Raw genomic sequence first — 17,794 nt, 5'->3', positions numbered from 1 at the left:
GTTTGTTTTGTGTTATATGCAGGGAGTAGGGTTTTGATACTGAATTGCAATATTGTTTTTCAATTTTGCTAAGTTCCCCTCCATTTTATGAAGTAATACTAGCCAAAAATCTAAGGGCCAGTTCACCACTTTTGTACATGCAAACTATCCCATTGCTTCTCAGGTCTACAACTGCATAACTAAATGGGGCTGTCAGAAATGATCGCTCCAGGAATGCTAAAGTGACAGGTATTGAAACAGGACCAAAGTCAACGTATGGCAGAGAATTAGCATCTTCTAGGGTTAAGACCTTGCAACTCAACAGTTTGCAGGATGAATCTGAACCAGTGTGTGTGTGCGCGTGCTGAAGAACGTCTAGGGCAGAAACACTATTTATATAAAATTCTAATTGGGAAATTAATTTATGAAAGATGCCTTAGGGGTGTTTAATAATTTAATTGCTTTGATGTACAAATGACTGAAATCTCATTTAGGACTCAATTTGATTATCTCTCTAGATGTATCCCTAATCGGTTCTCACACTAGATTTAAGGAAATTGCTATAGCTCTCATTTGAGTTTTATTTCTTTATCTTTTTAAAAAATCACAATCCTGCCATGCTCACAAGGCAATCAAATGGAAGCCATGCGGTCAATTTGTCTTGACAACCCTAACTAGATGGTAGTGATATCTATAATCGTCCCTTTATGTGAATTAATGGCTTTCTCATGGACCTAGGATCTCTGTGAGCATGGCAGATTTATTTGATGTGAAAGGTATTTTTTTAACATGGCAGATGCAAAGCGTTGTTGTTGTTGCTGTTGTTGTTGTTGTAAAGGAAGGTTCAAATGATATCTGGCTGCCCTTCATCAACAGTTTCTGTTTTGTGCTGGTGCAGTTAATGCTTCTCAAAAACTTCCCAGAACATCTGTTACAACTGTTTTCATTAGAGTAGGCATCCCCAAACTGTAGCCCTCCAGATGTTTTGGCCTACAACTCCCATGATCCCTAGCTAACAGGACCAGTGGTCGGGATAGATGGGAATTGTAGTCCAAAACATCTGCAGGGCCGAAATTTGGGGGTGCCTGCATTAGAGTCTCAGTAAAGCCATGCTTGGGGACCTGCACCCTTTCAAATGTTGCTGACTATAGCCGCCATCATCTCTAACCATTGGTCATGCTAGCTATGGCTGATGTGGGTTTGCAGTCCAGCAACGTCTAGGTCACACCCACATCATACTTTTAAGTCATTCTAATATCACAGTCGTGAATTATTCTGGTAACTAATTTATTGTGGGTGCTGGGAATTGTAGCTCTGTAAGGTCAGCATCCTTAATAAACCACAGTTCCTAGGATTCTTGGGGGTGGGAACCATGGCTGTTAAAGTGATATAAGAGTCCTTTAAATATATGGTGTTAGTGGGATCTTTGAGCCTGCAAAATAAAACTGCCATCATAAAGTCTGTTGCATAAAATCCATCCCAATTCCCAGTTCCAAAATTCAAAATCTGAAAACCCACATTCTGCAACCAACCTATGCAAAAGCAAAAACGATTTCCAGTGTTTCATTCCTTCTGCCTTAGAAACAGATGACAAATGCAGCTAAAACTCAGCAACAGAAGAGTAATGAAAAGAATCCAAACTGAAGACAAAACAAAAAAATGATTCAGACAATAACTTTTGTTCCACTGACTTTTTTGGCAAGATAGCAAGACGCCGAGTAACACTGTCTTCCTCTTCTCCCTGCTACAACTGTGAAATGAAAAGGTTATCATATGAGCCTTTTGAAGCCTTGTTTGGTTCATCATTGAAATATTTTCCTAGGCCAGGCATCCCCAGACTTTGGCCCTCCAGATGTTTTGGACTACAACCCCCATCTTCCCCAACCACTGGTCCTGTTAGCTAGGGATCATGGGAGTTGTAGGCCAAAACATCTGGAGGGCCGCAGTTTGGGGATGCCTGTCCTAGGCTGTTATTACCTATGCAAACTGGCCATTGACAGTGAGCTGGGCACATAACCCTTCTGGAAAATATCAATGTCGTTTCTTAGCTTGTACTTCAAAAAGCGTCAGGGTCATCCTTCCCATTTGTGTGACTGAAGAGTAGATGTTCCTTCAATCTCACCAATTCTCTAGGATCACTCAGCTCTATGCTACCAGAAATGGGGGAAATCCTGACTATGGATCTTGGGTCTGGTTTGAGCCCAAGGGGGGTTGGATTTTGTATTCTGTACACACAAACCCACACACTAACTTCTTGAAGCACACTCCATGTGCTTTCTGGTTATCATGGTTTCCCTTGACTAGTTGCAGGAGAATTTTTTGTTTGTTTGTTTATATACAGTACTGCTTAATTCCAGAATAAGCTTCCAAGCAGTTTACAAATATAACAGCCAATTACACAAAAATTAGAATATAAGCATCCATAATTAAAATGCACCATAAAACAATCCCATTAACATGTTAGAATATAAACATCCATAATTAAAATATGCAATGGAACAATCCCATTAAAAGAGCACAGCAATTAAAATAGGAAACTCGCTTCAAAAGATCAAGGGGATGCCTGTGTAAAAAGGAGCATCTTCAAAATTTTCTCTCTTCTTTGTTCTCAAGATCAAAACTTACAAATTTCAGCCTGTTTAGTTATCTCTTTCATGTTGCCTCTGTGTGTGTGTGTGTGTGTGTGTGTGTGTGTGTGGTAAACTCACTTCCACTGAGACATGACAAATCACACTGCTACTACAAGCTGCCAAGATTGGAATCAGGACCTGCTATGAACATATATAGTAGCTGTCTATGTGCTGGGTCATTGATCCAGCTAGTTCAGTACTGTCTGCCATAGATTTAAACAATTCTCTAGGCTCTTGGGCAGTGTCCGTTCTGCCCAGACACTGAGGTCCAGCGCCGAGGGCCATCTGGCAGTTCCCTCATTGCGAGAAGGCAAGTTACAGGGAACCAGGCAGAGGGCCTTCTCGGTAGTGGCACCCGCCCTGTGGAACACCCTCCCATCAGATACCAAAGAGAAAAACAACTACCAAACTTTTAGAAGGCATCTGAAGGCAGCCCTGTTTAGGGAAGCTTTTAATGTTCAATAGATTTTAATATTCTGTTGGAAGCTGCCCAGAGTGGCTGAGGAAACCCAGCCAGATGGGCGGGGTATAAATAATATATTAGTATTATTAGTATTATCATCATCGTTATTATTATTATAAAAGGTCTTCCCATCACCTTGCAAGGGGTTGGACCAGATGACCCATGGGGTCCCTTCCAACTCTACAATTCTGGAAATGTAATGGCAATGGAAGCTGGTCGATGGGGCCAATTGGGCAGAGCCCCACCAACCTCAGTGTGCCCCAGCCAGCTCCCCATCTAGCTGCCTCCTTTCTTACATCCAGCCCAGAGAGTGGAACTGCTCATCAGCCTCCTCCTTAGTCTCAGTGTTGCCTTTATAGTCTCAGTGTTGCCCCGCCTGCCATTGGCTCTGGCTCCACCTACTGTTGTTCTCCCTGCCTTCCACCCTACCAGTCCCAGTGGGAAGCTACCACCACTGGGCAATGGACTGAGCCCAAGACCTTGCCAGTATACATACCGGTAGCATGTGCTCCAACACTGAGATATTGCTTCTCTCCCACAGTTCTGTTGGAAGCAGCAACTCCCACCCACCCACCCTTCCTACCTCTCACACACATGTATATTATAACGCAATGCTGTTTTTTAAAAAGACAATTGTAATGGAAATCTGACATCTTTTCATTGTAGGGTTATTAGAATCCCATCATTTAACCTACCATTCTGTCAACTGGTGCCTGGGGGTGGCCTAAATTAGCATGTGTCACACAGATAACAGCCCTCTAGCTCAGACTCAGAAAACTGTGTTCAAAATTATGTTGTGCCCAAGAAGTTTTTAATCAAAGAGTGAAACTAATTCTGGAGATCCTTTTTTATGGACTCTTTGATAACTTCTTATTGTGGGCTCTTTAGGAAATGGCACAGCATCCTTTATTCCTAATATATTCCCAGCTACTTTTGTTGCAAAAATGCTTGCCTCATCAACTTTGTATTCCTCTAACCCCCCACTTCCTCATCCTGTCCTCCCACCCCACCCTCAACTTCCTCCAGGGGTCTTCCTTCTGCCATTGCCAGCTTCTGAAATGCATCCTATGTTTCATTACCTCCAAAAGGTATATCTGAGCAGTGTTCACAGCTTTTTGAAACCTTAATTGTGCATTAGAAACCAATGAAGCAGAATCCTTACTCAGGAGCCCACAGAGAGTGAACATTTGTATGTTCAGAAAGCATTAATCCTGCATTAGCCACAAGGTTATGGACTGCAGTGAATTAGAACAGCTTGGTTTTGATTGCTCAAACAAGAATTATAACCCTAAGACTGCATTCCTGTGCTTGCTCACATCACTGTCATCAGTGGGACCTGTAGCAAAATCTTGGAGTGTGGAGTCTGTTTTCCCCAACAACAGTCTGCCCTGCATTCCAGTGGTCCTCATTGGGCTGTTTCAGGAAATTCTCCCCAGCTGATATACCTCCCTCTTTTGCGCGGATGGTGTCATTTTAGTTTTTAAGAAGCAACAGGACACAGAGCCTGAACATCAGAAATCAATAGAATGATATGTAATATTTGTATAGCCAGTGTGGCTAACCTAACACTGAAGTAATCTGCTTCTTGTGACTTGGTATTGGGGGGTGGGGATTCAGTACAGATCACATTTGAAGGCAAACCTACCAAAGTTGCATTTCCAAGACAATATAGAATCATAACACAGCCATCCTTCAGAATTCGCCAAATCTTGCAATGTGTACAAAAATGCATAAAAACAAATGCATGTACATAAAAATGTGTATATTTGTGAACATAAGATACAAAATATGCATTGTATTAGAGAATGTTGTTTTGCAAAAAAAAATGTGTAGATTACGTAAAACTGCATACAAAAATGTGAGTATTGGGATAATATTATCCAAAATGCTGCTGAATTTTCATGAGAATTTTTTTAAATTACAAATTGCTGTAGAAATATGGAGGAAAGAATTTAAGCTTGGAAAAAATGAAAATGGACAGTTCTATCCCTCCCAACCTAAGAGCAAGTGCTATGAACAGATAGGTCATTTGCTAAAACTTTTCTCCCTGTTTGTCATTTCTTCTTCTCTTGTAAGCACGATTCTCTTCTGATATTTATGCGGCAAAGCTAACCTGAGGCTGTTTTCTTACAGTTATGACGAGTGTGTGGGGCCTGGAGCTGTGCAAATCTGTATTCCTACAGATGACCCTCCGCCTTACTCCCTGATAGACCCTTGTCGATGGAATGACTCCGCTGTAAACATTCCCTGGGAAGAAGAGGTGACTCCAGGGGCTGCAGGAGAAAGGGATGCTGGGTATTTGGTCGGATTGCAGGGCCTGCAGCAACCTATCCCTTCCATTTCCTTGTCATCATCGTTCCCAATGGAAGCTGCCCCTCCCTACGAAACTGTTGTGTGTGAACAGAACATCCCTATTCCACTGGTCCCACTGGATTTACTGAAAACCTCTACAGAACACTATCAGACTTTTTTCAACAGAATAATGTAAAAGGGCAATGATTCCTGACCTGTGCTTCTGAAGGAATCCTTCAAGACTAAGAAAGGGTGATAACCTGGAATAATAATCACCCACCTACCCATAATACTTAACAAAACTTTATCTATTTTCTACTTGTGGGTTTTGTTTTTACGGGGGGGGGGTGAAAGTTTAGCTACACATTCTTCTTTCTGTTTTAGATTGTTCTTCTCCCCGTGAAATGTAAAACAATAAATGCATCTACTAGGGCAGTGGTTCCCAAACTTTCCTCCATACCCAATGAACCATTTGACAATCTTAATGATTGTTCTGCATATTGTAGCAACTGAAATGCTCTGTACTAGATGCTACAGCTTTTAAATGTATTGTTATTGCTTCTTTTCTTTATTGTTACCTATTGCAAAATGAAAGAAGCAATAACAATACCGTCAAAAACCAATCTGGATATTTAATGCAATGGATGTGCCATCTCCCGTCTTCAACCACAAATCCACAGACACACCTGAGTGAAGCTTGGTCCATGGACCACAGTTTGGGAACTCCTGTGCTAGGGTATCTCCTGTAGGTCTTTTTGTAGCATTTGAAAGCACATCTGGCTAAAATACTTCTAATGTAGATGTACTGGTATGTCATACGGTCAAACCTAGTTGTCAGGTTTGTTACAGTGCTTTGCATGTCTTAGAACAAAAGGAATATACGATAAAGGGTTTGCATCTATCTTTTTAAGAATTGTTAGTAGATGTAAGCCAGTGACTTAGTAATAGGAGAGGATTCAGTGTTTCATTTAGCTGTAGAGTTCAGCTCAAGAGAGATAAAAAGATATCCTTAGTTTGTATCAGAATATTCCCATTTTATAAGCAGGGAAATGTATGTGTATTTAAGAGAATGAGACAGGAGGCTTCCCAGTTAAATTTCTAACTGAGCTAACCCAGTTCCAAACCCAAATATTATGTCTACTTTCTGTCATAAACCTTTTCCCCTACCCACCTCAGTGATCAAGCTGTCGGGGGAGATTTATTATGATATGAGACGTGATTATTGTGTTGCATACCAAAGAACTGGAAATCAAAAGAAAATATGCATTCCCCTGTTTTTACTGGGAGAGGTCTTACTAAGAAGAGGCATGTGATGCAGTCATTTGAGTGCTGAGTTTGGAATATAGAAGAGCTGTGTTCAAATCCCTTCGTATTTCCACAGCTTGCTAGGTGGCCTTGGGCAAATTGCTAGCTCTTCTCCCTCACAGGATCATTGGGACTAAAAAGCAGCTCTGGTCTCCTTATTTTCTGCGTAAGACCAAGGTACATCTGACCCAACATTTTGTTTCTGACAGGGACAAATCATCTGTCTCTGACACGTTCACAAGCAGCCAGGCATATAGGTGATGGATTGCCTTGCCTTATTGTGTCTCTGGTGTCTACTATGCAAAGGTATACTGCCTCTGCTTGTGAAGATCATGTTTAGCAACTGCACCTAACAACTACTCAGAGCCAAAATAGAGTTGATGTTAAATGTGTATTTGCATGCAATGTGCAGAGTTCCTTTTTTAAAATGCAAACAGCGTCAACTTGGGGCAGGGTGGTAGCGGCTTATGATTATCAGGGTCACAGCAGGGGTGGAAGGGTGATTTAACATTTTCCTCCCCTGCTGCAGTTTTGGGGGGGAAATCCCAAAGCCAATATTTGTGCTGGGGGCAGGGGAATGCCAATAGAGCAGGCATAGGCAAATTCGGCCCTCCAGATGTTTTGAGACTGCAATTCCCATCATTCCTGCCCACTAGTCCTGTTAGCTAGGGATGATGGGAGTTGTAGTTCCCAAACATCTGGAGGGCTGGGTTTGCCTATGCCTGCAATAGAGTATTGTCTCCTGGACTGATGCTGGGCCCCCCTGAGCAAGTCAGGTCAGGAGTTGCAGGACCACGGACAGCACCAAGTGAGCAGACAGCCTTTCTACAGCCTCTGCTCCCAGACTACCTCTCCCAGGCTCCACCCTCTTGTAGATAACTTTAAATTCTTAAAGGGCCTACACTCTGGCCTGAAGACAGGCACTTATCCTCCATTCCATCGCCTCCCTTCCAGTGTATGCTCTACACTGCTGGACCAGTGACCATCAGGAGGCACTGGATTCCTTAGGCTCAGGGAAAGATGCTAGTGGAAGTCCTGGCTCTGACTCTAGGTCTAGGCCCTAGTGGTAGGGAATGGCTCCTGTCTGGCAAGCTTGGGGGGGGGGTTTTCCTCCTGATCTCCAAGAGCAGGCTCAAAGCTGTGAATCTAGTCTACCTCTGTAGCTGGAGACTCGTAAGCCTCCGGCTTTGAGCCTTGATCACTGCTGGACTCTGAGGTCATGACAAATAGCAGCTCCAGAGAAGAAGAAGAAATCAGGAAGGAACAGAGTAAATTCCCCGCTTGAGACCTGCTACCACCCCAATACTTATCAGTCCCTGCCCCAAAGCTTTATTTGAACCTTTTAAAAAAAATCCTGTATATTAAATGCCAATTTTAACATCATGTCTAGCTTGACCCTCAAATTTCTCCAGTTGTCTTTATAAAGCAATGAAATGCACAAATCTGACTGGAAGGAGCCAGTGTGATATGCTGGACTAGAAACTTGAGAAGATGCAGGTTGAAATACCCACTCAGCAGTGAGGCTTCCCTCGGTGACCATGAGCCAGTTGCTCACATCTCACCTACCTCACAGGTATGTTGTGAGGCTGGGAAAGGTGCAAAAGAGACTGTGCCCAAGTTCCTTGGAAGGACATCAGGATAAAAATGCTGTTTGTTGTTGATGGATGGTGATTGACCGAAACCTGTAATCTAAACCCCACAAAGACATCCAAATTATCTCATAACTTTGCTCCAACAGGTGGATATAAGGCAAGGGTTTTTCAGATGGTGTTCCAAAGAATTTTGGGGTGTTCAGAAGATTATAATGGGTTCCTCCATGGACCATGGATTCACTTTCACCAGAAAAGGGTTCTACTTGGTTGCAGCACTAGAACTCTGGAAAGCCCTTATACAAACTGTTTGTTTATCCCTCTCAGTGATACAATTTTGTAACCAAGTAAAGACAGTTTTATGCTTCCATGACTTCGGGACTTAACCCCCTCTGGTGCTTTATTTTTGCTGCTTTGTTATTTCTCATATATCATTCAGTGAGTGTGGTCACAGCCACACCATCCATTTAAAGCCCTCTTATACCACTTTTACGTTTTCCATCAAAGACTCCTGGGAACTGTAATTTGTTGAGAGAGTCCCTAACAACTCTTAGAAACCTTAACAAACTACAGTTCCTAGGATTTGGGGCTGGGAGGGAACCATGTATGAGAGTTTTGAATGGACGATGTGAATGAATGTGTGTGTAGCAGTTTTGATATTGCACTGTTTTACTTATTGGAATCATGTTATTTGTTATCCCCCCTTTGGGAGCGCAAATTGAAAAGTGGTCTATCAAATGTCAACAGCGATGGCTCCAGGTTTTAGGGGGACCCTCAATCAAGATGCCTTCTGAGTAGCCCATCCTCCTTGTTGCTAGTCACCCCTGCCTAGTCCTTGCCCTCTCCCTCTGGGCCCAATCTGTACAATTGCCTGGAAAGGAAAGGGTCAGACTGGTGGAGACTTTGCTGCTCCATCTTCTCCCTTCTGTCATTGTGTGCAAGCTGGGGGTAGGACAAGTGTCCGTTCATCACACATTCCCTTCCTGTGCTTCCTTTCTTTCATTAGGGTGTACAAAATAATCCTCATCATCGTCATCACTTCTGGTGATGGAGCTATATCAGTCCACCAGGGCAAAAACAGAAGAAAGAGACTTGTGGCACTTTAGGGACATTAGAAGCTGCAAAGCAATGATGGCCTTATATAGATCTATGGCCAAGATATCCAACAAAGTGACAGCAAGACACACTCCTTCACCCTTCCCAACAATTCTGCTGCAATGCAACAATCGCCAGGCTAGCTGAGCTACCATTGGACCAGCACCACCACCCCTGCCCGCCATTACCTGTTTTGACTGCCAGATAGTGTCCATCTATTGCTCTGGCTGCTCACGCATGCCTGGATGAGGGCCATAGGGAAGGAACAGAGCTCAGTGGTACAGCATCTGTTCTGCATGCAAAAGGACCCAGGTACAAGCCCCAGCATCTCCGGGTAGGACTAGGAGAGACCCCTGCCTGAAAGCCTGGAGGGCTGCTGCCAGTTAGTGTGGGCAATGTTGAACTGGGTGGGCCAATGGTCTGACTTTGTATAAGACAGCTTTCTACGTTCTTATCTTTCCCAGAACAAGACTTAAACACAGTACCTGGAAGTGGAAGGAGGGGGAAAATTGCAGCCAGTTCTACCTTCCTTACATGATGTGGCGAACCTCTACTGGTTTCAAACACCAGTGTGTTTGGATTTTGCCTGTTTTCATTCATAGTTTTCACTCTGAAGTGTTTTCAGTCTAAAATACTCTTTGAATCTTGGACAATTATCAGATCTGGAATGTGAAAGCCCATTTTTATATTTCTATTGAAGGGCAAGTGCATCATCATGACTCCTTAAGGAAATTATGGTTATTAATTTATAAATGATGCTCGAAAGATCCATCCTGGTACTTTGGGGAATAAGGCATTTCTGCTCTATAACATTATGATGTTGTTGATTGCAACTCAAAAGTAATCACAGGTCAATTCATGGAAGACTCTTGAAGCAGCTGTCTAATTAGATCATGAAAGCAAACACTTATTTTGCTAACTTGACATGGAGTAGGATTTGGCAGGTGGTTGAGATATGGAGTCTTTGTGGTATGCCTTATCCAGAGTTGCCTGACTCAATATGGATAGAATCACTGTTCTGTACCTCAGAGGGGCGCAGAGTATTAGCAGCTGCAGACTTTTCTCACCATAATATTGCAGCAGCAGGAAAAACCATGCTAGGCAGAATATAATAAAATTCTCAGAAGAGACATCATTGCAAAGCCAGTTTTTAATCCAAACACTAAGGCAGGCATCCCTAAACTGTGGCCTTCCAGATGTTTTGGCCTACAACTCCCATGATCCCTAGCTAACAGGACCAGTGGTCGGGGAAGATGGGAATTGTAGTCCAAAACATCTGGAGGGCCGAAGTTTGGGGATGCCTGCACTAAGGGCATGCTAAGTCATACTCAAGAGTAGACCCACTGAAATTTAAATGGGGCTTAAATTTCCATCACTTTCAGTGGATCTACTAGTAGAGCTAACATGGGCAACAACCCTCAGCCCATGAGGGCACCTCAATCTCTGAGCAGTGAGAGAATCCAGCAGTCCCAAACACCTGCCCAGGGTTGAGTTTCCTTGGAATGAAGGTCAGTGGAGACTCTGGTGCATGAGTTGGCAAACTAAGGCCCGCGGGCCAGATCAGGCCCAATTGCCTTCTAAATCCGGCCCGCGAATGTGGATTGCCAGCACACGTGTTCTTTCCCTCTCCCTCACACGGCGGCTGCGCCTCCTCCTTCCCTGCCCTGCCCTGGGCTTTGTTGGTGCCAGCCCCTCTCTGGAACCCTTTCGCACGCCGCTCGTCATCCCTCTGCTGCTGCCGCTGCCGCCAACCCCTGCCTCTCGCAAGACATAGGAGCCACAGTTGGCTGAGCGCCCCTCTCGAGTGGCCGCCATTTAAAGCAGCTCCTCTGGAGCCCTTTCGCGAGCCGCTCATCACCCCTCGTTCTTTTCTCTCTCTTTTTCAAAATATAGTCCAGCCCCCCACAAGGTCTGAGGGACAGTGGACTGGTCCCCTGCTGAAAAAGTTTGAGACCCCCTGCTCTGGTATCTTTGGGATATATGGCTTTACTTACACTGAGCACATGATGGAGCTCCATAGATATTGCTCCCCCTCACAGCAGCTCCATAGATATTGCTCCCCCTTTAGGTTTCCAGGGGAGCCCCAAAATCCAACACAGTGCAAGCAAATCTCTTTGTGTGCAGCTTCTAGCATTCAGCTTTTTAGCTCATGCGCACAATAACAACAACTCTGGCTAAAGAGGATCACCTGGCCAGGTGAGGGGAATGTGGGGAAATTGTCCACCTATCCTGAAGAGCACCACCACTTAGCACTTTCTCTGAGATGCTGATGAGCACTTAACCGGCCTGCTAAAGCCATTCCCTTGACAAAGGGAGTAGTTTGGCAGGCTTCCTCACATACATTCTGCCATAGCTGCCAAGTTTTCCCTTTTCTCGCGAGGAAGCCTATTCAGCATAAGGGAATTTCCCTTAAAAAAAGGGATAACTTGGCAGCTATGCATTCTGCATTTACAGATACCAGATGGAAGGCTTGGAAGGAGGCCCAAGGTTTCACGGAGACTTACCCTCCCAACTCATAACAATATTTTGCTACCTGAGGCAGAGTAACAAATGGTTCCCCATTTGTGGAATGCCCTCCCTGGTTAGGTCCATCTGCCTGCTTCATTATTAACATTCAGGAGAAATTTTTAAACATCCCTATTTATCCAGGCATTTGATGGATGAAAGACACTCATCCTCATAATGCTGAAATTATTAGCTGTGACAGTATGTGGTTGTTCTGAAAGGTTTTTAGATGTTTTAAATTGTTTTTGAGAGTTTTAAAAGTTTCTTTCATTTTTAATGCTATTGTTTTATTATTGGGCTCCTTTGGGAACAAAGATGGGAACACAAATTTATGAAATAACATAAAATAAATGTTGAATTTTGCCTAGGAACCATTGGATTGAAGAATGGGTAAGAAGTACAACAAATAGGGTTGTAACCAACTAAATTCTACACAGAGCAGGCAGATGATTTCCTCCAAAGAATCGTGGGGGGTTTATTTATTTTTTTAGGTTACTGTAATGGGAATTGCAGCTGGGGGGGGACTACAGTTCCCAGGATTCTTGGGGGTAGGTGGGACGACATCTGGTTTAATAAACGTCCTTTGAACATATGCTGTATACACAGCCTGAAATCAATAGGCGCAAGTTGGCATCTCAATAGGTTTACTCCGAGTAGGAAAAAAGTTGAATGCCACATTCTCAAGCAACATTCCAGCGTCCACTCTTCAGACGCCCAAGAGCGTCAGACACCCTCCCAAGCGGCTCTTTTCACTTTCGTTTTGACGCGCCTCGAATTCCCCACCACTTCCTGATTCGGGTCGGCAACAAAAGTCCTTTTGATCCACCCTTGAGTGACAGCCGGCGTAGCCATTTAAATCCCGAGCAGATCAATGAGCAGGCCAATGAAGAGGCTGAAGCAGGGCGAGCTCCGATGTAGCCACAACTTCCTCAGTCCGGATGAGTCCTTAAAAGTCCTCGAGCGCGTTGTGTGTTTGTGCCTTAATTTTTTTTTCTTCAAAAAACACCTCTTGCCCTTATTTCAAGGGAGAAAGCGTCGTCTCCATCTCTCGCGCAGGCTGGCTGGGCGCAATGAAGAGACCCGCGGCCGGGGCGGGCGCCGCGCGCGAGCTGCTCCGGGACTACCTCGCCTTCTACCGCGCCAACGGGGCGGAAGGGAAACTTCTGGTCTGCAACGAGGCGGCCGTGAAGAGCCGCGCGCGGAGCCTGCTGGCCTCGGAGCCCGGCTTGGCGGGGGCTCCGGGGGGCTTCGACGTCGCCGGCCTCGCTGAGAGCTGCCTGGCGGCCAAGGGGGAAACGGGGGGCGTCGTCTTTCGGAAGCTGCTCAAAGCCTTCGAGTTCCTGGAGCTGATTTGCGTCAACCTCTTCCTCTCTCCGTGGAGGAAAGAGATCAAGTCGCTCAAGGTAAGCGGGCAGCCGCCTTGGGGTCCGGCGGGCCGCCTTGGAGCAAGCAGCAGGGGCAAGCGAAGGCGGTGCCCTCCAGGGGTTGCTGCCCTAGAGGTGGGGTGGGGGAAGTTTATTTTATTTCTGCATTGATACACCCACCCTTTCCTCCAAGGTGGTGTACATGGTTCTTCCCGCCCCATTGCCTCCTCACAGCAACCCTGTGAGGTAGGCCTAGGTTGAGAGGCAGTGGCTGGCCCAAGGATCACTCAAGTTTTGCAGGAGAGTGGGGATTTGAACATGAAAGCATACATCTGGAGGCAGCCCTGTTTAGGGAAGTTTTTAATGACTGATGTTTTAATGTATTTTTAATCTTTTGTTGGAAGCTGCCCTGTGTGGCTGGGGAAAGCCAGCCAGATGAGTGGCGTATAAATGTATTTTTATTTATTTATTTATTTATTTATTTATTTATTTATTGTACTCAATGCTCATTTAAAGCACATGGTTTCCCCCCAAATAATCCTGGGGTCTGTAGTTTCCCCCTCACAGAGGTGTCCTTACCAGCATCCTTGACAAACTACAGTTCCCAAGATTCTTTGGGGGAAGTCCTGTGCTTTAAAAGTATGTTGGGTATGCTTTAAATGTGGAGTGTGTATCTGCCCTGAGTCTCCCCATTCCCTGTCCAATTCTCTCCACCCCCTGCATTACATCATCACAGCAACCCTGGGGGGAAAGCACTGCCTCTTCTTTTAATGGTGATACATTGCTCACTTTTAAGTCCTCTGGTGTGGAAGATGTTCTTGGGGACAAGGTCGCCTTTGTTAAAAGATGGGCAATCTCCTTTTAAGAACTTTTTAGTGGATTCAATCTGAACCTGGTGATTTGTTTGTTTTTAATTTGTCCAGGTGGCGCTGTGGTTAAACCACTGAGCCTAGGGCTTCCTGATCAGAAGGTCGGCGGTTCGAATCCCTGTGACGGGGTGAGCTCCCGTTGCTTGGTCCCAGCTCCTGCCAACCTAGCAGTTCGAAAGCATGTCAAAATGCAAGTAGATAAATAGGAACCGCTACAGCGGGAAGGTAAACGGCGTTTCCATGTGCTGCTCTGGTTTGCCAGAAGCGGCTTTGTCATGCTGGCCACATGACCTGGAAGCTATACGCCGGCTCCCTCGGCCAATAATGCGAGATGAGCGCGCAACCCCAGAGTCAGTCACGACTGGACCTAATGGTCAGGGGTCCCTTTACCTTTAATTCGTCCATAAGGCCGAGAACAGGGACCACCTACCTTTTCAGAACAATGGGCACATTTCGAATTGGAGTGCTAGGGGAAGCAGAGACAGGGAATCTGTGTCTCTCCAGATGTTGCTGGATGACAAACTCCCACCATCTGTGGACCATTGGCCATGCTGGCTGGAACTGACAATACCCAGTCCCAGCAACATCATGGAGGGGGGGATGTCAAAGGTTCCCCAGCCATGCCATAAGGAAAAACAGGAGCAAGGAAAGGCTGAAGTTCCAGTAGTCCTTGGAAGCTGGCGGAGTGGATACCGTAGTTTGTGTGGTGTGAATAAGTACTTTTCTTTTGTGTGTCTTGAATTTTTCAGTATTCAGATGCTAAAAATTGTACTTGGGACATTCTACATGCAAAGCTTGGGCGCCAACACTGAGCTATGGTTCTTCCAACATTGTAGAGCATTGTATGGGCTACAACAACCCATAACAGCACCGAGTGCTTGATTTTCCCCATCCATCTTGTTGCCTAACCTCACTCTTCTCCCCCACCCTCCCCAGACTTTTACAGGAAACTTTGTCTACTATGTGCAATCTGTTCTCCCAGAAGGCATAGTAGAAAAGCTACTGAAGGAAATTGGCTACGTTGCAACTACCACCACAGAGTTTTCACTGGCCAAGAAGCTCAGTGAGGAGGAAACGGAACAAGCTGCCTTTGAAATATTCCTTGCACGAATCCAGTGTGAAGACCTCCTTGAAATTGCAGAGGATGTAAGAGACAGCGATCTGGTGGATATCCTACAGAAGAGAAGAGCCCAAAACCATTGCTCTCCTGAAGATAACATAAACAGTAAGCACTGGCCCTGCCAGAGAAAGGAATACATGATTATTGGAGGAGGAAGTGAGACGCTTGATCTTCAGCAGACCCACAGCAAGCTGGCCTCTGAAGCAGCTGAAAATGGTGAGCAAAGAAATGAACTTTGTCTCAAATTGACTACAGAAGAGACTCCACCGGCTGCTTCCAAATTCACAAGTGAGCAAAATGCAAGCCAAGCCCAGGGAAGTGCTTTGGCAAACTCCTGCATCAAAAGCTCCGATAGTGAGGATTTCTTGATTAAATACAGTGACATTGTCATTGCGCAAAAGCCGCTCCACTTTTCAGAGCCCCATCCAAAAGCCTCAGAGGACAAGACTCGGAACACAGGACTCCCTGGGTCAGGGCAGGGCCAACCAGCAAATAAACCATGGCCACTCACTTTCCTTTCTCCTGGTGCCAGTGGTCCCCAAGCCTTAGCCATACTTAATGATGTTGCTTTGGAAGGCAAAGTCCCTTATGGCTACAGGAGCCAAGAATCCTCTCGGGAGACTATTGAATCTCAGATCTGCGATGCCATGAGCTGCCTTGCAATTCATGAATCAGATTCAACAGACCAGCCAAAAGAACTGAAAGGGAACACGCCGCATCACAACAATAAATTCATGGCATGCAACTATGCAAGCAAAGAGGGAACCTGTGACTCATCCTTGGCTAATCTTAAGGAAGATGGTGTAGAGTGTCTTGTGTATCCCGTAGAGGAAACAGCAGGTCCAGAATCCCTAAGTACCAAGAGAGGCATCCAGGAACTGCAACATTCTAGGATGAAACTTTCAGACCAACCCGGTAGGGATAGAGAGGGCTACAACATTGACCTCTACTCATCAGCGCTCTTCTGCAATATCGCTGGGTGCAATTGTCCCACGGGTGGCTCAGGTTATGAGAGACTTCTGGTAGGCATTCCAGGATCAGGGGAAACTGCGGAGTACCTTAGGCACATGGGTGAACCACCCGACTCAACTTGTATCACCCACCCTGAGGTTGGATATCATGGCGGTGTTCCAGCAAACATTCAGTGCAGAGGGGAAGGATGTCACTCCTCTTTTGCAGGCTCCGATAGTTGTGTTGTACCAGTGAATGAAACTAGCCCAGAGGGTTATGTCATTATAAACAAAGATGATTAAAAAATTAGTCCAACAGAGCCTTCTGCGGCCAAACAGCAGGTGGTTTCTTGAGAATGGAGGGTTGTAGGTGGTGGAATGCCTCGTGCCAAGCAGCTTCCTTCTTTGTCGTTCCACAACCATCATTTGCCTTTGGTGGAGTTTAGAGAAAAGCAGAGGAGGGCAGAAGAAAACTATTGAGGTACAATAATAAAACAGCCAAATACTGTGCCTATTTATTAAGTACTCTACTTAATTAAAATCTACTTCTGCGTACACTTACGTAGGACTGTACTGTCCTATAGCAGGAAAAAGCACTCACCTAAACCTTACTGAGATATATACCCCATTTCAATGCCATTATGCTACATTACTCAAGACCATTCTGTGCTTGTGTGCCCAACAAAGACCCCTACAAAAATCAATAGGCACCTGCTAAGTCATAAATTCCTAGCACTCTCCTCACTTACTGCACGAACAGCTGGATTTAAATTTCAAGCAGAACACAGACTGTATAAGTGAAATGGGTAGACTTACTAAAAAAAGGTGGCTTGACAGTGTTTGCAAACTGGTGGGCCACTGTAGAAGAATAAAATATTTCCCTGCTAAACTATTTCTGCATCAATAGGGGTGGGGAGCTACTTTTTTGGAATAAAAGTGTGAAAATGATTTTCTCTCCCTGTAATCTTTACAAAAGTAAATACAACACATACAACCCAAAAAATGTTAACACAGAAGGCAATGGGAACCTATAGGTTTGTGGAGCCAGGCAATCAGAAGCAGGCACAGCAATCCTATCTATTTTCCAAGTGGCAAAAGGGATGCATCCCAGAAAGTTGCAGAGAACAGAAAAATGGGAGAGAGCTTATACAGGTTTTAGGAACTAAAGGCTGCATTAATCCCTGGCATGTTTGTGCAGTTGATGGGGTCCCAGGCCTTAGCTGGGCTTATTGCAGACTCTTGACCTTTAAAAAATTTTTGCACACTGCTCCAAGCAGCTGAATTTAGTTGCTGCACTCATTCATTTCCCACAATGACCCTGATATAGTGCTACACTGGGACGTTGTGGGAAATTAGTGGCAGCTCGCAACCAACAGCACTGCCAGGTAAACTCTTGGCAGCCAGTCATGGCTACATAAGCAGTTGAACTCCCATCTAGGAACATAGGAAGCTGCCTTAGATAGTGTCTGACTATTGGGTCTATCTAGTTCAGTATTGGCAACAGCTCTCCAAGGCTTTGTGAAGGGCTCTCTCTGTCCTGCCTGGAAATGCTGGGGATTGAACCTGGGATCTTTGGAATGCAAAGCCCATGCTCTACCACTGAGCTATGGCCCTTCTCACGAGGGGTCAGTCT

General features: G+C 45.0%; 2 protein-coding genes across 3 annotated transcripts in view; both read left to right on the top strand.

Annotated features, from left to right (window-relative positions):
• Positions 1-8,631, top strand: part of BEAN1 (brain expressed associated with NEDD4 1) — a 48,898-nt gene extending 40,267 nt beyond the window's left edge. For both annotated transcript variants that reach the window (XM_035121020.3, XM_088672010.1), the window contains exon 6: positions 5,206-8,631. In XM_035121020.3, coding sequence (XP_034976911.2) covers positions 5,206-5,560 — 355 coding nt within the window. In that variant the 3' untranslated portion in view covers positions 5,561-8,631. The remainder of the gene's footprint in view (positions 1-5,205) is intronic.
• A 3,860-nt stretch (positions 8,632-12,491) lies between these two features.
• LOC118087091 (uncharacterized) lies at positions 12,492-17,109 on the top strand. Its single transcript, XM_035119419.3, has 2 exons — positions 12,492-13,261; positions 15,028-17,109. Exons 1-2 carry the CDS (start codon positions 12,929-12,931, stop codon positions 16,462-16,464), a joined length of 1,770 nt encoding a protein of 589 aa, XP_034975310.1. The 5' UTR covers positions 12,492-12,928; the 3' UTR covers positions 16,465-17,109.
• Positions 17,110-17,794: the final 685 nt, after the last annotated feature.

This window comes from Zootoca vivipara, chromosome 6 (genome assembly GCF_965207765.1).
Source record: "Zootoca vivipara chromosome 6, rZooViv2.hap1.1, whole genome shotgun sequence".
NCBI classification, from domain to species: Eukaryota; Metazoa; Chordata; class Lepidosauria; order Squamata; family Lacertidae; genus Zootoca; species Zootoca vivipara.
Note: the sequence above shows the minus strand (reverse complement) of the source record. Positions and strands in the feature narration are given on the sequence as shown.

Bases quoted from the DNA above. Each gene is read 5' to 3' on its own strand.
- LOC118087091 (XM_035119419.3), top strand. From the start codon at position 12,929: ATGAAGAGACCCGCGGCCGGGGCGGGCGCCGCGCGCGAGCTGCTCCGG. The intron at 13,262-15,027 runs GTAAGCGGGCAG...CACCCTCCCCAG, and splicing joins AAGAGATCAAGTCGCTCAAG to ACTTTTACAGGAAACTTTGT.